General features: G+C 46.8%; 6 protein-coding genes across 6 annotated transcripts; 3 read left to right on the top strand and 3 right to left on the bottom strand.

The window, feature by feature from the left end:
* Positions 1-985: 985 nt before the first annotated feature.
* On the bottom strand, positions 986-2,012 carry EDB91DRAFT_1082901 (uncharacterized protein; the record flags this gene model as incomplete). Its single annotated transcript, XM_041315553.1, has 5 exons — positions 986-1,126; positions 1,178-1,261; positions 1,284-1,454; positions 1,500-1,858; positions 1,922-2,012. 5 exons carry the CDS (start codon positions 2,010-2,012, stop codon positions 986-988), a joined length of 846 nt encoding a protein of 281 aa, XP_041176272.1.
* Positions 2,013-3,902: 1,890 nt separating this feature from the next.
* On the top strand, positions 3,903-7,142 carry EDB91DRAFT_1249467 (uncharacterized protein; the record flags this gene model as incomplete). Its single annotated transcript, XM_041323090.1, has 4 exons — positions 3,903-4,394; positions 4,448-4,623; positions 4,753-5,099; positions 6,727-7,142. 4 exons carry the CDS (start codon positions 3,903-3,905, stop codon positions 7,140-7,142), a joined length of 1,431 nt encoding a protein of 476 aa, XP_041176271.1.
* Positions 7,143-7,709: 567 nt separating this feature from the next.
* On the bottom strand, positions 7,710-8,524 carry EDB91DRAFT_1249466 (uncharacterized protein; the record flags this gene model as incomplete). The annotated part of the gene is made up of 3 exons (XM_041323089.1): positions 7,710-8,015; positions 8,068-8,206; positions 8,289-8,524. The coding sequence occupies 3 exons, from the start codon at positions 8,522-8,524 to the stop codon at positions 7,710-7,712; spliced, it is 681 nt and encodes a 226-aa protein (XP_041176270.1).
* A 164-nt stretch (positions 8,525-8,688) lies between these two features.
* Positions 8,689-9,620, bottom strand: EDB91DRAFT_1054795 (uncharacterized protein; the record flags this gene model as incomplete). Its single annotated transcript, XM_041313857.1, has 5 exons — positions 8,689-8,845; positions 8,877-8,881; positions 8,904-9,055; positions 9,106-9,187; positions 9,258-9,620. The coding sequence occupies 5 exons, from the start codon at positions 9,618-9,620 to the stop codon at positions 8,689-8,691; spliced, it is 759 nt and encodes a 252-aa protein (XP_041176269.1).
* A 6,121-nt stretch (positions 9,621-15,741) lies between these two features.
* On the top strand, positions 15,742-16,197 carry EDB91DRAFT_1249464 (uncharacterized protein; the record flags this gene model as incomplete). Its single annotated transcript, XM_041323088.1, has 1 exon — positions 15,742-16,197. One exon carries the CDS (start codon positions 15,742-15,744, stop codon positions 16,195-16,197), a length of 456 nt encoding a protein of 151 aa, XP_041176268.1.
* A 2,139-nt stretch (positions 16,198-18,336) lies between these two features.
* On the top strand, positions 18,337-21,004 carry EDB91DRAFT_1054736 (uncharacterized protein; the record flags this gene model as incomplete). Its single annotated transcript, XM_041313849.1, has 4 exons — positions 18,337-18,675; positions 18,724-18,904; positions 19,586-19,786; positions 20,430-21,004. The coding sequence occupies 4 exons, from the start codon at positions 18,337-18,339 to the stop codon at positions 21,002-21,004; spliced, it is 1,296 nt and encodes a 431-aa protein (XP_041176267.1).
* Positions 21,005-21,101: the final 97 nt, after the last annotated feature.

The following is a 21,101-nucleotide window of genomic DNA, read 5'->3' as shown; positions in this document are numbered from 1 at the left end:
CTATAGGGCTATGGAGTCTGTATAGCAGTCTATAGCGCTATGGGTGGCTATATAGCCTTACCACATTTTCCTGATGTTGGTATGCTGTATCTCTCTTCCCATTGCTTCTAACGTTATCCGGATCACACTGACACATGCCCTTATGGCACGGACCCCTATTCCGGAGTATTGCACCCATGTGCACTGCCTGCCTTCACTTCCGCTTCCTGAGAATTTACTACCTGTACCTCAGTGTTCCTTGAAAATAATCTTCCCTTTAAGTAGTGGTACTCAGGGCTTGGGTGTTTTTTTATTGAATCCCATCTTTTACCTTCCCACTTTTCCTTCACCTTACTAGAGGACCGTTTTGACTTATGCCCACTATCAATCTAACCTTGTGATATACTTCCTTCGACTTGACCTGCAAGTTCCGACGAATCAGTACATTCTGCGCTTTATCCGTTCGAGTTCCATTTCATTCCTTTCCATTCCGCTTGAGTTCTGCCTGTTCCACTTGAGTTCTGCTTGTTCTGCTTGTTCCACATTTTTGTGGATCCTCATCCTACCTGCGGTAGGGTTGTTTAGGGTTGTTTAGACAGAGACTAGTACTCCCAAGTAGCAATCCCCTTAAGGGTCAAACACATTTGTTCTCAAGCGAGGCAGCAGGCAGCAAAGACCCAACTGTGTAGTAGATCGATTTCTCACTGCTGCACTTGTTGTACCCACACCACAACAAAATCATCAAACTGCTTGGAATCATAGACATGTCGCCTTTGTACCTGCCATGTTGAATGATGCACACCCACCCTGGGTTGGGAAGGTTGGGTTGTGCACATTCAATCACTCAACGTTCTTCATCTGAAATACAAAGATAATTTCAGACAGATTGTTTATGCGCACTCGAGAGGAATGACGCAATGGTTTTCAGACTATCAGACACCATGTAGAGTTGGCCTGGGATCCAAGCCGAAATGGTGAAATACGAAAATAATTTCAGACAGATTGTTTATGCATGCTCGAGAGGAATGAGCACAATGGTTTTCGGACTATCAGACACCATGTAGAGTTGGCCTGGGGTCCAAGCCGAAATGGTGACAGGGAGTCCTTTTCTCTCGAAGCTGTGCAGTGATATAACTAGTTGCAGTTCCTGTGAAATGATGAGTGATATAGTGCTATGCGATAACAGAGACAGACATACTCTGAACATGCAGCAGGTACTTCCTACTTTCAATTGTGCTGGGGTACCAGGTGGCCCTGTAAGGAACTCGTTGAAGGCGTCTGTCTGATGATTTTGACATGTTAACCTGGTCAAAGATATTGTCAACTGCTGTGAAAAAAGTCTGTTTGCCTGATGGTCCTGGCAAGCTTGTGACATTCAGTGACTGAACAGAGCAGCCGCCCTCCTCCCCCTCCCCCTTTTCCTCGTCCTTGCTCGAGCCCTCCTCTGCCTCAGCATCGATGAAGGGATTCTTTGGCTACACTTTTTAGTATGCATTTGCCAAAATACAAGTTTCACTTACTGTGGGTTGTTGACATGGTTGGCGATGACTCTTGCAGACATCTGACAAGCACCCAAGTGTCCTCAATGCAGATGCAACTATGAGAGAATCTTCCAATGGACTCGCCATATTTGATAGCAAAGAGACTTGAGGTAGTACATGCTTAGCGTACAAGGCCTGAAGATTCACCAAGGGAGTCACATTATCATTTAGGTCATCAGCAGAGAACAGCGTGTCTTGGGCGTCCTTCCAGTCGTTCACACAGTATCTATCACCCAGGTAAGATATAAATTTCTCTTCCATCTGAGGGTAGGTCATCTCAGTGGTGAGGTACTGGAATAAAATGTGCCATGCGCCTTCATCCTCTAGTGGAGATTTACCTGTTACGATAACAATCCATGATTGACCATGATAATTGGCAGCATCACAGAGTCATGACTTACTTTCACTTCTAACACGCTTCGGGCTAGGTTGATCATCACTGTCACATGACACTGGTGCCAGGGCACGTTTCAACAAATTGGGCCATGACATAAATCCGAGCCTCCTCTGAAATATGCATGATCAATTATCATGATTATGAACGCAAAGCATCACATACAAGTCTACTCAAGATTTGTTCTCTACGCTAATTTTTAGCATTCCTAGTAGATGCAGTATTGATGTAGTGATGGTGGAAAGAAGACCTTCACCTAACTCCACTATTAGTAAGTATTTATAGTGAATGACTAATTGGGCGCTACTCAGTATCATTTGTGGACTGTGTACAAATTGTGGTGCTTTCTGTGAGAAGGTCTTTGACAATATAAGTTGTGGGCCAACTGCTGCTGATCAGAGTCAAGTTCAAGCTCCCATACCAATATTCATATGGTCTACCTCCACTTATCCACATTCACCAATTACATAGGGACTACTACTAGAATACTTATTCGAAATTCAATGTTCAAAAATTCACAGTGAATGGAGTCAAAAAACAAAATATGTTAATAGTCATGACAGTGGATATAGTGAACAACTACATATTCAGATTCAGCTGGCAATACCCACTTAGTCATGGGTATGGGTACTTAATCTGATTTGAACACATTGTGGTGATTTCGGGTGTAGCCAGCAGAGTTCGATTCATATACTCAGTCCATATATAAACCCTACTTGATTCTGATTGTTTTTTTTTTCCCATCTTCTATCTTTGAACTCATACCTAGTAGTAGTTGCGGTAGTAGTTCTTCAATGCATATATAATCAAGTAGTATGAATGTCCATAGTCACACCATAATGCAGTAAAAATGGTGGAGGTGTAAGACATTGTGCTTACTAAATATCATACCATATAATGATGAGTCTTTGCAGACTGTGACATCAGGAATCAATTACGTGTGGTTGTTCCACATGGATTGCAACTCGATCTGGACTGTGAAATGCCCTTTGCCCACTGTAGCTAACATTATTGACATCACACTTAGGAATATGTGTGCCTAAGCATGTGTGGAGGGCTGGTGGTGATATCTGAGCACACGAGTATGTGCATAATTTTAAACACATACCTCTTCGAGGATAATATACAGTTGGTACGTAGGCTCTTCTGACAAACTTCTCAACATTCACTACATGACAGATCAGCCACGCTCTAATTTGGCTTGGAAGCCAGCTCACACATGTAGCCACACGTGCCTGTTGCGCACTCAGCAACATACTCCCCTTGGCATATCCCTTGAGTTCGCTGAAATACAGCTACCTTGACATATCTGTCACCCATAGCGCACAGGCAACAGGGGTAGCGGAAATTATGCACCTGACAATAAGCTTCCCAACCGCGATGGGTGAACTTTGCAACCATGCCGGGTGCTTGGCCTGATGTCCAAATGTACATTTGTTAACAGCTTATCTATCATAAACAAATAAACAACTTACCATTGAAATGTTGCCAGTTCTCCTGTCTGGCCGTGGAAATGAAGTACACCATGGTGAGCAATCAATATTGTCACCAGCATCTTCACTCTGTTGGGGTCAGGTTTGAAATCCTCGTATGTCAGACTTGAGCAAGAAGAATCTGGAGATGATGGTGCAGGCATTTCAATTTCATCATCAGAATAATGATGGCTGAATGCCTTATAGGTCGCCCTGTAGGCTGGTCATCCAAGTGCCATCGAGTTCTTGTCACTATGCCGGAATAGTGATGAGCTTAGTTATATTATCCCCTTTTGGCTGTTTCATCACAGAGCCATCGAATTTCTGGCTGTAAATATCAAATACTACCATGATCAGCAGTCGTTGCTCCATCATCTCAGCTCTTTACCAGCACTCTTCACCCCCTCAGTAGCACAAGCCTTGTACCAGTCATTCTTTCATGTCAGTCTCCAGTTACACTTGTGTATGCAAGCAAATATTTACGACCCAGAATCACTATAGCCAACACCAGCGCTCATGCACCCAAACCCAAAAGCATCTTTCATTGGTGTTGTCGTCTTTCAAAGATTTGTCACTAGAAGGAAAAAGCTGCATGTCTCACTCGCTTGTGATGAGCCTTCTGTGTCCGTTGCATTGCCTAATGTCTTGTCAGCTTGTCATGCCAATAACAGTCTTGGTGGTGAGGCCCCCCCCCCCACGTCACCATCGTCTTCACAACTTGAAGATCATGTGTCTCTGCACAATCCATCACAGGATTCTGTAGATGTTCTCCATGGTAACTTCGAAGGAGGGGGAGCGGAGGACATGAGTTTGGCACAGCGGAGACCCAGACATCAGAACCGACGGCTACCACAGAGATTTAGGGATGTGCTCCCCCAGCCCCCATCTACCGTTCCTGCAGAAGTCCGTGGTCTACTTCTGCAATCTGTTGGATGTGTTGTCAGTCCAGAAGATCGCTCAGGCATTGTGCACTCAGTTTTCCACACTCCCACGAACATCTTTGGGCTAGTACATCAATATTTTTCCACTACACCGGTCATCATGTTAACCTTCCTTGTCAGCATCCATCCTGTTCCTTCTTCCACTGGTTCCCTCAGATTCTATTGCATCCAGATATCATGGCTCTCATCCCAGGAGGTTCTCCAACTCTTGGTGCAGCCTCTGCAGCTCCTTTCCCTTCAACACAGCCTCTAGCCTCGAGTTCTCAGTTGCAACCCAACAGCAAGAAGTCACGCAAGTGAGGTGACCCATGCATTTGTGCCTTTTGTCGCCAAGCTCGTGTGCTGTGATGCCCACATGGAAAATGTCTCACCCATTGCACTACTGAGGATGGGGGATGTCCAGTGCATGTCACTGATAGTTCAAGCAACCAGCACCCTCAGGCTGACATGCAGCAGGATTGGGATTCAGGATTTGACCGGGAGAATTTTGCTGACTCGGAGACCCACTGGCACGATTTGTCACTTGATGCTGGAGTTGAGATGAATAATTGGTTTAGGGCGCTTCAACACGCACTTCAGTCTGCTGGTGCTGGACAGCCTATGTTCCCATCATTCCACGACATCTTGACAACTCCTGCACAACCACCTGCACCATCACAGCAGTCTCGTTGGCCCCTGCTGTCGCAACCCCCTCATCTTCTGACACACTCTCAGAATGATGATGCCTCTGCCATGCATGCCTTCCCAGTTCATAAACTATCAAAGCCCCCCTGTAACCGATCAACTTGATCCACTATGGGCAGGTGATTTAAATACATGTGCACAAGAGGAGATTGAGAGTAAGAGGGTGGCAGATCGTCACAAGGAGATGGAACGGACAGCCAAACAGTGCTTTGTCTTGTACTGGTTTGATGCTGTAAGTTTTCATCTGATGCCATGGTGTCACTGACTGCAGTGACTTCAATGAGCTATTCAAGTCCTCCAAGCTGTTGGCTTGCCCCTCCCACATGTGCTTCAACATGAAAGGTGAGCGTGATAGTTTATGCAAGATGAAAAAGCAGCAACAAGTGTCTGCTACTGCTTCCTCATTGGATGTTGAGATCATTGATGAGATACAGCTCACTGTTACGCGAAACCTCTCGGATGAGATCCGGCGGCACTAAACCCACAAGGGGCATTCGAAGCGTAGCCTTCAGCGCTAGCCCGGCAAGGAGCTTGCCTGTGCTAAGTCTGAGTAAGGGTTGAAGCCCTTACTTACATAGAGTCAATTGGAGTTTCTCGAGGATACGATCCGAGAGACGGAGTTCAACTCAAGAGTATTGTGTCAAGAGAAGATGGTTCTGTGTACAAAGGGAGTTCTCTTTAGATAAGAGAAATTCAGACCCAATGACAAGATCAGATGAGAACCGAGTAGATTCAAGTTAGAGAATCTACCTACTGTACAAATGGGATATATATACGTAATGGTGAGATACCGGTGGAACGGTAAGGGTGCAGGGTATGCGGAGGCAATACCGAAGTAGTGGTAAGGGTCGGGGGTTGTGTGAGTCATAAGTATAAATAGGTAAGAGGTACCGGTTGAACGGTAAGGGCAAGGGGTGTGGGGAATCCCCATCAAATGAGAAAGCCGAAACAATGGAAAGGGCATAGGGTGCGGTAGAAGCGAGAGCTTCTCACATTTCAGAACAACGGAATCAAAAGAAGAGATGAAAATAGGATAGTTGTAACCATAGTCCAGGTCTGGACGAGTCCGAAGAATGAAATGATGTGTAACGCTCATGTTACTGTAACACTCACACCAAAACCCTCCTTGGGAAAGCACCGCTGGGTTCAAAGCCCCAGCCAAGAGCAAGCGATACACATCGCTACCCAGGCATGACTGGCACAAGACAATTTCAATGCTCATCTCACTACTTCAATGTCACTAACACCACCACTCATCATAGTGTTGGCGTCATCCTCATCCATTGAGTCTGATGATTTCAATGCTTGTTGTGCTAGCTCAATGTTGCCAACACCCCCACTCATCATGATGTCAGCGTCATCCTCATCCATCGAGTCTATACCTGTTAGTTGTGGTGATTGAGCACCTTATGGTGCAAGTTATTTGTGTTATGATGTTGCTTCCTCTATTGGACTCTCACTTAGCATGTGATGTGAATTCCTTACTTACTTAGGCAGTGTTTACACTTGTTTACATAGACTCGCCCATAGGTAGCAAGTCCTGTGTTGGTTGCTCTTCAGCAACTGACACTGGACTATAGGTATAGTACACTCATTAGTTTATACAACACAAAAGCAACTGACACTGGACTATAGTCCTGTTCACTCTCATTAGCTCACTTGTGGCTTGGTTCACTTGGTTATTCTAACAATACCTTCCACATCTGCCTTGTCAGCAGCAGTCAAATCCATTCATCAGCAACCAGCACCACCTTCAAAAACTCTCCATTCAGCTCAGGCTGCTCCACATGTCATTCCTGTGCATATTCTGACATATAATCCAGCCAAGCCATGGCACTGGCCACATGGGATGTACACAGTTGATATGGCCATTGGCTTTCAGCAGATGGATGTCCCAAAGCTTTGTGGTTTCTATGATCAGGAGCAGCTTTTTTGTCTTATCTTTGGCGATACTCCATTTGTCAGGGTCACGTATCATGATAATCGCAAGGCATGGCGTGAGACGGAACTGACCATCCTTGAGACACACAAGCAAGCTGGGCACACTCAAGATGGCCTCTGGGCAAGTTACCTTGCAGCATGGCACACTGCCTTGGGTCTGGACAGCAAGAAACATAGTGGGCGGAAGTAATTTCATTATGTTGGTCACTCGCTACTCATTATCACTTGTCCGTCAGAAGTAATTTTTGTTATGTTACTTTTGTTATGTCACTCATTACTTGTTATCACTTGTCTGTTCCTTGATATGCATCTTGGTTTGTCCGATTGCCTTAGCCACATACTACATACCATACACTGCTCATATGTACAAGCTATCCATTGATTTGTCTCCAATAAAAATTGCGTTGATTATCATGTTCAGACAAAGGTAGGTGTCTCTCAGTACATTATATCTCTTCTTATTTCCTATAGCCGATGCCGCTCATCAAGTACTCACTCAATGGTTGTTCATCTTCAATTTGCTGGCTATCGAGGACATATCCCCAATACTGTTCTATCCGCGGGCATCACTGCTGAACAACATTCAGAGGCAACACTCAGCAGAACGAGTCAAAGAGATCAAATTGTCACAAAGTCAAGTAATGAAAATATTGAGAGATGATTAGAAGACAGGTGGATGGTGGGGAAGTTTGCCTTGTGTCTGAAGGGTAGCAACAGTCATATGGTTTTGACAGAGGTACTTGACTGGCATCATCTCTCAACATATGTTATGAAAACCACCAAACCAAACATTTGTTTGCTCTGCGATTGATGAGTTGAAATAGTACTTCCCATTGTCATCAAGGAGTTCAGGGTATGCCTTCATGTCACAGCGCTCATGGCAGAGCACATCACTAGCCTTGTGCTTCGTTTTGTGATGGAAGGCATCTATGCACATGCCCATCCCCTCAAAGAATGTGATCTTGCGACTCTCCACTTCATGCAATGTATTACAGTTGGAGTCGTAAATCATATGCTGTGGTTTACGAGCACGCAGGAGGGTAAACATTTTTTCAATCATGATCTTGCAAAACCCTGGTCAGCACAAGTTCTCTGACAGTGAGACTTGAACTTACCAGCACATTCAAGACAGCCTTGTGGTGGTACATTGTGCCACGGCCACAGATGACTCCACATGGGCGAACAACAAGTTGTTCATTGTTTGTATGCTGACGACAGAATGTAGCCTTGAGTTTAGGTGGCGCATCCTTGGCGCTGCAGCTGTCAGCATCCAAAGAAGCAACATAATGATCTGATACTCCGGTTGAGGTTGTTGTGGGTGCCTGACGAAACGCACAGTGCCAGACGCCTCATCATGCTCATACACCATTCTTTGACATCTTGAAGAGGGACATCTTCATCTGTTGAAGTTGCAGGGAGGTGGATGGTGATAGCATCATTTAACTTTGTGAGCTTTTGATGTTGGATTTTGCTCTTTCCATGGTGCGATGAGTTGATGTTGGCAGCTTCCATGCGGAGATGAACTGGGTTGTCACATGCCTTGTGATTTCTCCTGGTCTCAGCATTGATCATGACTGGCTGATCGCAGCCATTGATGGCACAGACAGCCTCAAGGTGATGATGCTCTGCACAGAACTGGAGCTGATTGTTGTTGAGAGGGTTTTTGCACCGTGGAATAGCACAGCAGGGGCGTCCGACAGTCACACATCAGTGGGCACAACAAGCAATTTGTCATGTCATTGATGATCATCGAGCAGGGCAAGAAGCATGAAACAGTCCCAGACTTGCTCTGTTGTCAGAGCATTGCCAAACTGCCAGCGATCATCATTCTTGCAAAGGTTGCGACAGGTCTGGGCAACTGCATATAGGTTGGTGCAGTTTGTAGCTGATACGCTAGTGAATGGACCAATCATAAGTTAATGACTGCAGCTCAATAAGTAAGTGCAAGGACGTAAGCAATCTGCATCAGATCCATCCAGTGCATGGTGAGCTGTAGCTCAATGAACTGATGATCAGAGACCTGTATGTACTGCGGCATGCCTCGGTAGTATGTTTGGAAGGCACCTTTAACGCTATAGTTGGCCTGATAATTTGTATTGCATTCTTTGTTGAAGTTAGCAATTAGTGCATGGACTTGAGTACAGTAGACTTACCTCGGCATTTCAGGTGTACTGTCCAGCCAGGCTTCACACCCTCACTGTGAGTGAACAAAACAATGCGATGTGGTTCCTTCTTCTTCAGCAGTGATCATGCTGCCATGCAGCGCACTTGTTCATCATGTCAGAGCAATCAAGAAGTACAAAACAACCTTACTGAGTCCTAGCTCATGGCTATAGGTCCTAAATGCATCTTCATCATCCACACTTGCCTCAGCACTGCTCAAGAGCTCCCATACAATGTCTTTTGTAAAAGACCACAGGACACCAACTACATCCAATGACATGTCAAGAGAGGCTGCAAGGAAGGCTGTAACACTTTGTGGAAGAATACTGGGGGCACAGAAGATGGAGACATTGTATGGCTGAGGTTGGAGGATGCCATCCTTGAGTATCTTAGCACAGCAAAGGAAGGTGGCGAGGTTGTTGAATGAGAGGTGAGCTAGCAATGGATGACTTTGTACTGAGGCAAATAGTTGGCTGATGTCGGGTGGGTCTGCAGCTGTTGTCATTGGTGACGATGTTGATGCAGTGGCTGACATCATCCCACCGTTCAATTGCTTATATGGTATGTCAGCCTCACTAGTTTAAACTCTGACTGAAATACTCACGTGCCCCAGACTCTGGCCCCGGAGTCCGCCCCAGAGTGGCTGTTTCCTGGATGCCCTCAGTCATCCCCTGTTAGAATAACCAAGTGAACCAAGCCACAAGTGAGCTAATGAGAGTGAACAGGACTATAGTCCAGTGTCAGTTGCTATTGTGTTGTGTAAACTAATGAGTGTACTATACCTATAGTCCAGTGTCAGTTGCTGAAGAGCAACCAACACAGGACTTGCTACCTATGGGCGAGTCTATGTAAACAAGTGTAAACACTGCCTAAGTAAGTAAGGAATTCACATCACATGCTAAGTGAGAGTCCAATAGAGGAAGCAACATCATAACACAAATAACTCGCACCATAAGGTGCTCAATCACCACAACTAACACTCCCCCCTGATTGTGCACCTCTACACATCTCAGCTCCCCCTCAAGCTACTCAGTCCCATCATCTGGCAGAACAACTGCACCTTGGGTCGAGCCAATGCCTTGGTCAGGATGTCAGCTGGCTGGTCAGCAGTGGGCACAAACACTGGTGCAATAATCTCCTTGTGCACCACATCTCGAAGCCAATACCAGCTGAGATCAAGCTGCTTCATCCGACCATGGTGCTCTGGGTGCTTGGCCACAGAGATGGCGCTCTGGTTGTCGATCCTAAGGACAGAGGGTGCAGTGGCAGGGAAGCCCATCTCAAACATGAGATTTCGCATCCAGCGGATCTCCTTGCCTGCCTCAACTGCAGCCATGTACTCAGCTTCAGTGGTGGACAAGGCCACAATGCTTTGAAGCTTCGACGACCAGGAGACAGCACCAAGGCCAATCTTGACCAGGTAGCCACCAGTGGAGCGACCAGTGTCTTTGCATCCACCATGATCAGCATCAGAGAATGTGGAGAAGAGTTCGATGGAATTGGGATCAGGACCATAGGTGATGGAGTAGTCTGCAGTGCCCTTCAGATAGCGAAGCAGGTGCTTGACAGCTTGCCAATGGGCAGGGCCAGGGTTGGAGTTGAATCGAGCTAAACAGCCAACAGCATAGGCAATGTCTGGTCTGGTGGTGGTGGCAAGATACATCAGAGCACCCACAGCTTCAAGGTAAGGAGTGGATCGCATGTCCTGAGTCTTATCAGCAGTCTGGGGACACTGAGCACGAGTGAGTCGAAGATTGGGCTGCATGGGAGTGGAGACAGGCTTGCAATCAGCCATGCTGAAGCGATCAAGGATGTCAAGGCAGTACTGGCGCTGGGAGATGGTGATGGAGTGCTTGGAGCGATCCCTGTCAATCTTGATGCCTAGAAGCTGGGTGGTAGGGCCCAAGTCTCGAAGCTTGAAGTGCTGAGACAAGTCCTTGATGATCTGATCAATTGCAGAAGCAGACTTCGATGCAAAGGTCATGTCATCAACAAAGACAGGCAAGATGATCCTGACTTCACCCTTGACATAGATATAGATGCTGGCATCAGAGTAGGACTGGGTGAATCCAATGGACTCAAGAACAGAGCACATTTTCTTGTTCCAGCGATTGCCACCTTGCTTGGTTCCATAGATGCTCTTCTGAAGAAGGCAGACCATCTTCTTTGGATCACCTTCAGCAAAGCCTTCAGGTTGTTCCATGTAGACGTCACAGTCCATCTCCCCATTGAGGTAGGCATGCGAGATGTCGATGGAGCGAAGGTGGAGGTCATGGATGGCAGCCATAGCAAGGACAACACGAATGGTGGGCATACGCACAGTTGGAGCAAATATTTCAACATAGTCAAAGCCAGGACGCTGGTTGTAGCCCTTGGCAACAAGTCTGCCCTTGTAGCGCTCAATAGAGCCATCAGCATTGCGCTTCACCTTGAATATCCACTTGGAGCCAATGACCTTGATTCCAGCTGGTCTAGGTACGAGTTTCCAAGTCCCATTGCTGCGATGAGCATTGAGTTCCTCAAGAGCTGCTTGATTCCACTGCTCTGCATCAAGTCGAGTCAATGCCTCCCTATAAGACAATGGCTCGGTGGAAGAGCTGGTAGACAAGGCAAGCTCAAATCCTTGAGCAAAGTCAGCATCCTCAGTCTCATCATCAACAACATCAGTCAGCTGAGCTGGAGAGAGCTTCCACCAGTCTCTGGGAGGTTGCCTATTGCGTCGAGGGAGTCTGGCACCAATGCCTATGGGAGATGGTGGTCTAGGAGGTGGATTGGGACGAGCTGCAGGAGGAGGAGTGACTGGATCAGGAACAGGGACGACAGGAGGGACATCAGGAACTGCTGGAGGCACCACATCTCCCCCTTGATCCAGTGACTCATCAGAACTGGACTCATCATAGTCAGAGTCAGAGTCAGAGTCATCTGAATGAGGAGGATAGTAATAGGAGGGCGCTGCTGGGGGCTCAGAGGTAGTCTTCGACTGTCTGGGAGGATGGGGAGCATTGACAGGAGGTGCTGGAGCGATGGGAGCTGGAATGGATGGACTGGATGGGCGCTTGGACAGAGGGAAGTATCTTTCATCAAAGTCAGCCCTTTCACAGATGATTGTCTACTTGGAGGTGGGGTTGTAGAACTTCCAGCCCTTGTAGCCAGCAGGGTAGCCAATGAAGACGCACTTTTCCATGTGGGAGCCAAGTCCATCTCTCTTGTCCCTCTGGACGTGCACATAGGCAGTGCATCCCCAAACTCGAAGATGTGAGACATCAGGCTTATTACCATGCCACAGCTCATAGGGTGTAGCGCTAGCTACAGCTTCAGTAGGGCATCTGTTCCAGACATGGACCAGAGCAGCAAGGCATTCGTCCCAGAAGGCCTTGGGAAGCCCAGACTCGTCCAGCATAGCAGTGAGTCGCTCAGAGAGGACTCTGTTAGCTCTCTCAGCAACCCCATTCTGCTGTGGTCTAGCACGAACAGTGTGCTGCCTCTCAATGCCACACTGGGTGGTGAATTCAATGAAGGCATTGCTCATGTACTCCCCTCCCTTGTCATCTCTGAGGATCTTTAGCTTTCGCTCTGACTGGTTCTCAGCATAGGCCTTGAATGTCTTGAAAGCCTCAAAGACATCAGACTTAGCTTTAATAGGGAGCACAAAGCGAAATTGAGAGAAGTCGTCGATGAACGTGACCCAATAGCGATAGCCAGAGAAGCTGGGGTGGGGGACCTTATGGACATCGGTGTGGACAAGCTCCAGAGGTCGAGTAGCACGCCATTGAGATGAGGGGAATGGGTTTGCATGCATCTTGCCAGCTAAGCATGGCTCACAGATGGGATCTGGCATTTTCTTCGAATCCAGCTTGAGTCCAGTGACCATGTCATGATCAATAAGCTTCTTGACACCTGCTAAGTGATGGTGGGTGAGTCTCCTGTGCCATAGGTCCAAGTCCAGAGGTAGAGTGGTCGCTGCAGAGGCATATTCAGAGAGAGGGATGGTGGAGCCATCTAAGAATGCTGCATTGCTGCTGCTGATGGGTGCAACAAACAATGTGGTGCCTGCAGGACGCTGAAATGACATCTTGGTGGAGTCAATGGTGACATGGAAGCCACTGTGGCGAGTGAGGTAGAGGACAGAGAGCAGGTTGTTGCGAAGGTCAGGGACATGCAAGACTCTTGAAAACTCGACAGCTCTAACGCTCTTGCCATCAATGACTGGGTTGAAGACCACAGTGCCAACACCAGCAGAGTAGACAAAGGTGTTGTCAGCTAGCTTGATAGGGATGCGATTGGGAGTGTAATTGCGAAGCCAGTGACGATGAGGGGTCATGTGGGATGTGGCACCTGTGTCTGCATTCCAGTCGACAGTAGCATCAAGTTGAAGGGGACAGATAGTGCTTGAAGGGTCAAAAGAGCGAAGACAAGCAGTGCCAGCAAACTCAATGATAGTAGAGTTGATAGGAATAGGAAAGGAAGTGGGAGAGGGCGATGCAGTGGGGACTGTGAGACTCTGAGTCTTCCTGGAGAGCTTCTTGGTCTTCTTTCTCCTGTTACGACGCTGTCTAGAGTACAGGGAGGCAAGGGTAGACCAGATAAGCACAGGATGATCTTCAATAGCATCAATCTGCGACCTCATCTCCAATGGGCAAGCCAGATAGAGTTCCCCAGCAGCTTGGTCAGCCTTAAGGTCCCATACAGCCTGTGCCTCAGGCTGTGAGTCTGCAGGACGCTTCTCAGAGCCACTGACAAGCAGCCACAAGCCCTTGGAGCGCAGGTAAGACTCCATCTCTGATCTCCAGATAAGATAGTTGGAAGAGCTGAGTTGAGCGATAGTCATGGGTGACATAGCAAGGGATTGGGTGGCAAGTAGGACGGTCTAGGATGATGCAGGATGTTCAGGAAAGCAATGGATAGGACAGGGAGTGACAGGACAGGGAGCGACAGGGGGTAGATGACCAAAAGGGGCTATGGAAAATTTCAACAAAGCCACTTGGTTGAACTACTCAAAAACAACACAATGGGTGTTCCAACAGTCCAAATGGTGCTCAGACACAAAGATAAGGGTTTCCTGGGGCGTAGAATGCGATGGAATACACTAGGGAAGGAGTGGAGCAGTAGTTGGATGAGGAATGAATGACTTGAGGTCCTTAAAGCGCAGGGCTCATAACCTGTTAGAATAACCAAGTGAACCAAGCCACAAGTGAGCTAATGAGAGTGAACAGGACTATAGTCCAGTGTCAGTTGCTATTGTGTTGTGTAAACTAATGAGTGTACTATACCTATAGTCCAGTGTCAGTTGCTGAAGAGCAACCAACACAGGACTTGCTACCTATGGGCGAGTCTATGTAAACAAGTGTAAACACTGCCTAAGTAAGTAAGGAATTCACATCACATACTAAGTGAGAGTCCAATAGAGGAAGCAACATCATAACACAAATAACTCGCACCATAAGGTGCTCAATCACCACAACTAACATCCCCTTCCCACCTGTGAAGTCTTTGAATGAGTCCGGAAGCTGAGCAGTGCAATGGTAAGCATGATGTAAGACCCAAAATTTGAGCAAAAATTACGGTCTTGAAGTACACAACATGATTGCTCAGATTGCACAATGGCTTACAGTGTCAATACTTGGACTTGTTGCCAAAGTACATATAAGTAGGCCATAGCTTTGCATTGCCAAACAATGTGAGTTGTGTGGCATCTGACCAAAACATCACACCAGCTTGTCATATACCTGATCCGACCACTTGGATATTAATATCTGCTCCACTTTCCGACCACCTCTGCTCCATCCATCCTCTGCTCCGTCCAATCATTGTCTGCATCCGCCCCTACGCTTCCGCTTGACTGCCCAACCGGTCCCCTTCCATAATGTCTCCATTCAACTGGAACCTCTTTCCCCTTTTAGATATATACTTTCCCCTTCGGTACATAGACCCTTACTCCCGGATCACCGGTAATTCCTCTTACCGCTCGATCACTGATCCGACGCGTACATATTGATATTCGGTCCGACTGATGTCTTCACCTGTGTAAGTACTTACAAATTATATCCTTGGTACATAGCTTTACAACATAGTTATCCTGATCACTGCCTCATACCTAGAAGTATATAACATATCCTGTACTTAGATATTTTTCCTCAGTCTTAATATTACTTGTCTTCTTGCAGTCTCTACTTGTGAGAATTCTCAGTAGGACCTTGCCTCCTCTGGACACAAGTTTCATCTTGTTGTCACCTCCGATCCTCCGATGCGAATTAGAGCCATGCTCTAAGTCTTCTCCTTACTTCCCCGCCCCTATCAAGTATTCCCCCTGCTCCTTTCCACCTTCTGCATTATCCTCTGCCTTCTCCGCTCCACTCCTAGTTGGCCCACCGCTAGTAGCACTTACCTCCTGACCCTCAAAGCGGACCTAAGCAGTCTACTTGTCCTATTGTCGGACAACATCGGATCCACTCCAAATTCGGGGCGCGTACTCGGCTAAGGGCGCAGCACAAGAGCTGAAGCCAAGCCCCGACCACTCTGCTTCTTGAGCCGGCATGGTACCTAACAGTATATTAAGACTGCCTCTTAGCCGAAGTATACTGATAAAAAATAACCCCTATTCTCAATAAATAAAACATATGTCCGACATGACAACCACCACCCACACCACCCAAAACTCCCTCCACACTGCAGGACTCTTGCCCTTGAGGCAAAGTCCTTTCGACATTGTCGCTACCTTCACCAGTTTCTCCCATTGTTGTACCGCCAGCACACATGGCTCCACCCAGAGCTATACCAACCTCATCAGCCGCCCACACCCCAGCACTCCCACCCACACTCACGTCTCCAACGATCAATCTACAACAGACGACCGCGACCAAACCCCGAATGCCCCTAGAGTGCCAGGTGGTTCAGGTGGCTCTGTCAGGTTGGGAGGTCCCGGCAGTCCAGGCGGTCCTCCATCAGATGACGAAGGAGGAGAGCCAGATGACGAACCCTCAGGGGGCTCTGATAACAGATTCCAGGGTGATGATCCCCACGACCTCATTTTTCTCGGATGGCTCAGTATACTGATCACATACCCTAACCATTGGCTTCCCTGAGTTCCCGTTCTTATCACTCCGACAGATGGTGAGTGGAATAGCTGTTAGTTGTAGTGATTGAGCACCTTATGGTGCGAGTTATTTGCCTTATGATGTTGCTTCCTCTATTGGACTCTCACTTAGCATGTGATGTGAATTCCTTACTTACTTAGGCAGTGTTTACACTTGTTTACATAGACTCGCCCATAGGTAGCAAGTCCTGTGTTGGTTGCTCTTTAGCAACTGACACTGGACTATAGGTATAGTACACTCATTAGTTTACACAACACAATAGCAACTGACACTGGACTATAGTCCTGTTCACTCTCATTAGCTTAGCTCACTTGTGGCTTGGATCACTTGGTTATTCTAACAATAGCACCTCCACAGATTGTACAATCAAAGGTGAGACCAATCAGGGATTCACGCACAGTTAAGCTGGCAAGAAACGTGATATCTGCTTGCTGCAAGGAAGACATAATAAGGGCTATGAGGTTCACAGAGGAGGCCAGAGAGAAGAGTAGGCGGGCGGGAAAGAGATAAAGTGGGCGAGTGGGAAAGATGGGTAGGAAAGATGAGGTAGGATGGGTGACAAGCAACCACAATATGCTGCATTTTGGTCAGAGCATCAATATAGTATGCCATCTGCATGTAGCAGGTGGGATGATGGGCGTGTCAGCAGGCATCCATGGCAGGGACACTGGCGGGAGGTGAGATGGTAGTGGGAGCATTGCAAGGCATGATTGAATAGAGTTTACCAAGTTTAAAGCTCTGCTTGGGTCAGCTGCACTGGCTGAAGGGCCCCAGAGTCCTGCCCCAGAGTCCGCCCCAGACTTTGGCCCTGGAGTGGCCAGATCCCTGACATTCTGGGATGACTAGTGAATGTGCAACTCACTGCCATAGAGAATTTTTCCATGAGCAGTGGAAGATTTTGCTGGACAATGAGTTCCTTGAGGCATATGAGCACAGCATTGTAATTTGTTGCTGTGATGGCATCAAGCGCAGATTTTATGCAAGGATCTTCACTTACTCTGTGGACTACCCAGAAAGTATGTGAACTCCTATTTTTTGTTGAACATTATTCAAGATATGATTTCTCCAGGTTGCTTATAGCGACAGTTCAAAATTTAGGAGGGTGTCCATGTCCTTGATGTCTGATACCAAAGCATCAGATCCAGAATATGGGGAAGCCTCAAGATCGTCAACAGTGTGAGACTCTGGCTCGCGATGATGAGAGAAGACGAGTTATCGTGGACACTGCATGAATTGATTTACAACAAGAACTTTGCAGTTGGCAGCGCGCCAGTTGAACGTATCCTTAAACCACATTCATGGGTGCCCACTTCAGTGTGAGTCTTGAATCATTTCGTAACAGACCATGGCTAATCATTCCTCAGATCGCATTCTCAGATCGCCTTGGTTTCCTGGGGTTCAATATTTTCTGGGCGCTTGTAGTCGATCTCTTACATGAGTTCAAGATCGGCGTTGGGAAGTCCCTTTTTATTCACTTGTTGCACATCATTTTGGCGCATGATAAATCTCTTATCCATGAATTAGACCAGAGGTATGCATGTATCATTATGCTGATGTTTCATTCATCTAAATTTTACCATCAGATACAGGCAAACTCCAATGTTTGGCCAAGTGACCATTCAGAAATTTTCTGCCAACTCCTTGGAGATGAAATGGATGGCAGCTCGCAATTTTGAAGACTTGCTCCAGGTATGAACTCATTGTCGTTGGTGAAGTGCAGTATCTGACATGATATGCAGTGTTCTATCCCTGTTTTTGATGGCCTTCTTCCTGAACTACACAACATGATCATTCTTAAGCTACTATTTACAATGGTGCATTGGCATGGGCTAGCTAAACTTTGAATGCATTCCGATCTGACCCTTGACATTATGGATTTAGTGACTTCTGCAGTTGGTCAACAGTTCCAGGAATTTAAAGCCAAGGTTTGCGCCGCTTACACTACTGGTGAACTTCATCAGGAAGTCAAGGCTCGCATGTGATGCTATGCAAGGCAAACATCCAAACAAAACAGTATGCACAGGGGCAAGCAAAGTGCTATTAATCATGGGCAATGCACAAAAGTTTTCAACTTCCAAACCTACAAATTCCATGCATTAGGAGATTATGTGTCCACCATTCGGCAGTATGGCATGTCCAACTCGTACAGTAGTGAACCAGTCTGTTCTCTGCCATCTATGTCTGAATTTAACTAACTATCTACTCCAGGGTGAACTTGAACACTGGTCGCCTAAGGCTAGTTATTGCCGCACGGATCACAAGTTATTCGTAAGACAACTGACTTGGATCAAACATCGCCAGGCTTGCATTTGTCATGTGGGTGACAGTATTGTCCATCAGCCCCACATCGAAATCACGGAGCTAGCAAGAAGCCTGGACGCCCACCACCATATAGGCCTGACACAAAAGTGCCCTATACATATAGGATCCTACTTGCACGTTCATGAAGGCGATCCAGCTATTAAGGTCAGTCTTATCATAATTGCGCAAACACCCCTACATCTACTCCTGCAGAATTTCGTGTCAAAACTGAAGCTTCATCTGTTGTGTCAAATCATGATGTCAAGAAATGTCGCAGAGTCAGATCAAGACACCAATTCAATCATTCTGAAGGACAACCAAATGTATTGTCACAACACCACCAGGTTTAACTATACTATATATGATGTTCATCGAGCCCAGGACATCATCAACTGTTAAGGTCATGCTCAAAGGGGAGGTTACTCAAAGGGCTTTGGCTTCAGCTCGTGCGCTGCACCCCTTACCCGAGTACGTGCCCTTAATTTCTGGGGGCAGAGGAGAAGTCTGATGGAAGTTCGGGATGTCCGGAGGTCAGACGTTGGGGGAGTTCAGCGGAACTCTGGAAGACTATGAGGGAAACGGAGTGAGGCTACTGCGGACAAGTCCAGAGTAGAAACAGAACAGAGGTTAGACTACCCTAAGGTAGAGCCGGAGATTTAGTCCTAAGGTTTAACCCCTAAGACTCGGAGATGGACAAGAGCTGAGACTCAAGTCTGGAGAAGCAGGAATGACCAGAACTAAGATGATATTCAAACTGAGGAGTTCTGGAGTATTACAGGAGTTTATATACTGTAGGTATCATGTAAGTAAATCAGTCAGCAAAGGTAAGGGCTATGTACGAAGCATGTGGAAAGTCTATTAGTAAGTGTAACAGATCAAAGCAGTGAAGTCGGAAATGAAGTAAGAATAGACGGATCAGTAAGCATAGTGGAAAAGGACATAACCAGTAACCAGAGCAATAGCTATTCTAAAAGGAGTTAGGGGTGAGTGCGGAGATGAAGGCAGAGCGCTGGGCGGAATAGCAGGACAGAGAACCGGACTTTAGTGGTGGGGTTCCAGAATTCTGGATCCGGAGGTATGGGATATGACATCAACCCACAGAATTCCCACTGCAATGTTATGGTCCTTGGCGGCAAAAATGATATAATGGGCCCCCGAGGTCACAAATTTATTTACGCCAAGGTACTAGGTGTTTATCATACTAATGTAATTTTCATTGGAAGTGGTATGGTCAACTATACACCGATTCAAATGGAGTTTCTCTGGGTTCGGTGGTGTCATATCCCGTACCTCCGGATCCGGAATTCCGGATCTACTTCATTAAAGTCCGGTCCTCCGTCTTACTATTCCACCTTGTCCTTTTCCACTATGCTTACTGATCTGTCCATTCTTACTTCATTTCCGACTTCACTGCTTTGATCTGTTACACTTACTAATAGACTTTCCACATGCTTCGTACATAGCCCTTACCTTTGCTGACTGATTTACTTACATGATACCTACAGTATATAAACCCCTGTAATACTCCGGAACTCCTCAGTTTGAATATCATCTTAGTTCTGGTCATTCCTGCTTCTCCAGACTTGAGTCTCATCTCTTGTCCACCTCTGAGTCTTAGGGATTAAAACCTTAGGACTACTTCTCCGGCTCTACCTTAGGGTAGTCTAACCTCTGTTCTGATTCTACTCCGGACTTCAATAGTAGCCTTACTCCGTCCCCATATAGTCTTCCGGAGTTCCACCGAACTCCACTGACCTCTGTCCTCCGGAATTCCCCGGACTTCCGTCGGACTTCCCCTCTGTCCCCTGGAAATTAAGGGCACGTACTCGGGTAAGGGGTGCAGCGCACGAGCTGAAGCCAAAGCCCTTTGAGTAACCTCTCCCTTGAGCACGACCTTAACAGGTGGTATGAACCCATAGATCCAGTCTCTGCCTGGGACACTTCAACCATGGATTGTGTTAGATTTCCACCCATGGCTGATGAGCACTCATTTGACTTTCTGGATCCAACTGATGTCCTTAGGGGCTGTCATATTATTCCTTCTTTTGCTGGCAAAAGAGATGGCCTGATGGATCAGGTCTCTCAGCATGTGCAGGAGATAAGGATGATTGGCATGCATATTACATTAATCGGTGAGTTATGCTACCACTTCATGCATGACTTATATGTAGTTTTTTTTCATACTTTTAGGTTTGTGGACCACAATATGCTGATGTGGTTCCACTTTGGCCTTGGAGTTGGGCATACTTACTCGCACTACCATACCTCACAAGCTGAGTCTCAGGATGAATACCTCGCAGGCTTCGCACATAATGCCCAAGATATTGGAGATGAAGAGGAAGTTGAAAGCCATGATGAAGAGGACGAGGATGAGGAAGAGGATTGTGAGCGGGAAAATGGACCTGAGCAACAGTTCGGCTCCAGCAGTGAATCGCTGTTATCTGAGCTTCGCGATATGTACGATAGTGACTTAGAACTAGATTACGAGAACTAACATCACAGAGTCCCATTGTGTTGGCATAAATGGGGAACTCAATGTTGCAGCCAACAAGGTATTATTGTACCGCCCCAATGGCGCACATAATAAGGGT

Source organism: Suillus paluster, assembly GCF_016628075.1.
Source record: "Suillus paluster strain FC165 chromosome Unknown EDB91scaffold_33, whole genome shotgun sequence".
NCBI classification, from domain to species: Eukaryota; Fungi; Basidiomycota; class Agaricomycetes; order Boletales; family Suillaceae; genus Suillus; species Suillus paluster.
Note: the sequence above shows the minus strand (reverse complement) of the source record. Positions and strands in the feature narration are given on the sequence as shown.